The 2,500-nt window shown below is 41.8% G+C and overlaps 1 protein-coding gene across 1 annotated transcript in view; it reads right to left on the reverse strand.

The window, feature by feature from the left end:
* Positions 1-164: 164 nt before the first annotated feature.
* LOC119574932 overlaps positions 165-2,500 on the reverse strand; it is a 30,174-nt gene continuing 27,838 nt past the window's right edge. Inside the window, exons 10-14 of the mRNA XM_037922257.1 lie at positions 2,259-2,376; positions 1,717-1,899; positions 1,352-1,475; positions 992-1,123; positions 165-720 (exon numbers count right to left, since the gene is read on the reverse strand). Coding sequence (XP_037778185.1) covers positions 559-720; positions 992-1,123; positions 1,352-1,475; positions 1,717-1,899; positions 2,259-2,376 — 719 coding nt within the window. The 3' untranslated portion in view covers positions 165-558. The remainder of the gene's footprint in view (positions 721-991; positions 1,124-1,351; positions 1,476-1,716; positions 1,900-2,258; positions 2,377-2,500) is intronic.

Consider the following 2,500-nt stretch of genomic DNA (forward strand, 5'->3'; position numbering starts at 1 on the left):
ACAGAAAGGATAATAGTAATGACAATATCAACAGCTACAATAATGAAAATACTAAATAAAATCAGTAAGAATAGTGGCAATGGCAAGAATCTTTTCTCAAAATGAACAATTTCCTTTTTAACACTGAATGACAATCACGGGAAGAGGTTTTTTTTTCTTTTCTTTTTTTAATTCTTATTCTGTAATAATAACAGCACATTTATTAACAACATGGAAAACAAATGTTGTAACGTGTAAAAAAAGGAAGAGTGAAGTGACATAGTGAGATGAAATCTAACTGAGACAAACTACTTATGTTATTAAATTAACATCGGTGCATGTCCCTTCCAGCACAGATTAACCGCTAATCTCCAGACCACAATTACTAATATGTAGTTCTTCGTTTCCATTTTCTCTTTTACATTTTTCTTCCACCTTCTTCATCCCCTTCGTCTACCACATTCCACCTGACACTCCACTCCATCTTGTATTTCTCTCTTCCATCTCCTTCATCTCATCTTCATCTTTCGTGCCCCTTCTCGACAACCCACGAAGGGAAAACAGACAACCGATTTCGACTTAGAACCGCGTAATCTGTGCTATCCAGTCTATGTAGTAGGCCACGTTGACGTAAACACCAGGGATCCCCGCCTGACCGCACCCGATTCCCCAGGAGACAATGCCGGCTAACTGGAACCTGCCTGTCGGGTCTTCGCACGCTAGGGGGCCTCCGCCGTCACCCTGGGGGAAGGCAAAGGGCGAAGTTGGTGAGGAAATATTGTCATTCAGAGTGTGAGTTGGTGCTAATGGAATATATCTATTGAATTGTTGAAATTAATAAGTATGGATAATCACTGAAAAATTATAATTTGTCTCATGAACTACAAGACGACTCTGTAACCGAAAAGATATACCCTATAGGCATAACTACATCAATTAAAAGAAAGGAATAACATCCTAAAATAGAAGAAAAAAATGCACAAAACTCTTGCAATGTTCTGCAACCTCCCACCTTGCACGCGTCTTTGCCCAGCTCTCCTCCAGCACACAGCATGCCGGGGTGCAGTCTGTACGAAGGCCCGAGCCTCGTCTGACGCAGCCTCGCTTGGCACTCTCCAGGCGGTATCACCAGCAGGTCCGTTTCCTGAGACAGAAGGTTGTATTTAGTCTCTTTGCTATATATAGTTCGTTGGTATATACATGTACAAAATATATACATACATACATATATATATATATATATATATATATATATATATATATATATATATATATATATATATATATATATATAATGTCTATATTCTCAGATCGTAAAATTACATAACAACATTCCCGAATTTCACCTCTCGCGTACACCAGCCTCCCTCACCTTCAGAATACTCTGGTACTGGCCCTCCTCACCGAAGCCGTCCTTGCCCCAGCCCGTGATCCAGCAACGGCGGCCTGTGAAGTCTTGGGTCCGAGCGGGGAGGCACACCGGCGAGATATGGGGGCTGGCAACAAGCGAGGAATTAGTAAAAAAAAAAAAAAATGGTCATCCTGAGATAAATCGACGATACAGTTTTTGCTGTACCTAAATACGAAACGATGCTCTCTGCAAGTTTTATATTCTCATATGTAATTCGCTTCACACGTCTCTAATCTGAACTATCTGATCCATCAAATAACAGTGACATATATCATTAATACGTCCATCTACCTTATAATAATGCTAAATCCGGAAGCGATACTCACTTTTTAACGAAGTCAACGGGGACGGTCATCCTGACGACGGCAATGTCATTGATGAGGTTCCCCGAGTAGAAATCTGGGTTAACAAACACACCACTGACGTCACTCTCGACGTGGGTGTAGAATTCGGTGTCGCTGTTCACGTCCCACTCGCCGACTCTCACCCTCAGTTCAATGGCATCGTATCTGAACGAGGGACAAAGCACTTAGTTAATTAAGTTGATAAATCCACAGAGCGCAGAACAAACAGGCAGCACATTGAAGTTAGTTTTGCAATGCCATGTAGATGACGTGGTGTATTTTTCGTTTAAGAGTCATATTGAAGAATGCCACTTAACCATGATTTCCAATCCTACTGTAGTAACTTGTGAAAGACGCGTCTTTTCCTTCCCTTTTTGCAACAGATTAAATCTTTTAAATTCTTACAAGCCATTAGCAACATCGACTAATAAACCTGTTTGTCCTCCAGGCATTTCCTCTACATATTTTGACACAGTTTGGCCAAATATTCAACTTGTACATAAGGCACCGGAGGAAAACCCTACCCTTTAACACAGTGAGCAGCCGTTAACACGTGTCGGTCGTCTATTAGAGTTCCTCCACACACATACACGTTGTCAATTCCTTCCTTCTTCAGAATTGCAGCTTGCCAGGGGTACTCGCCTGGGGAAAGAGATTTTTGAAACGCAAGTAAAGAAAACAGCGCATATTATATGATGATGATGGTGGTGGTGGTGGTGGTGGTGGTGGTGGTGGTGGTGGTGGTGGTGGTGGTGGTGGTGGTGGT

Source organism: Penaeus monodon, chromosome 1 (genome assembly GCF_015228065.2).
Source record: "Penaeus monodon isolate SGIC_2016 chromosome 1, NSTDA_Pmon_1, whole genome shotgun sequence".
NCBI classification, from domain to species: domain Eukaryota; kingdom Metazoa; phylum Arthropoda; class Malacostraca; order Decapoda; family Penaeidae; genus Penaeus; species Penaeus monodon.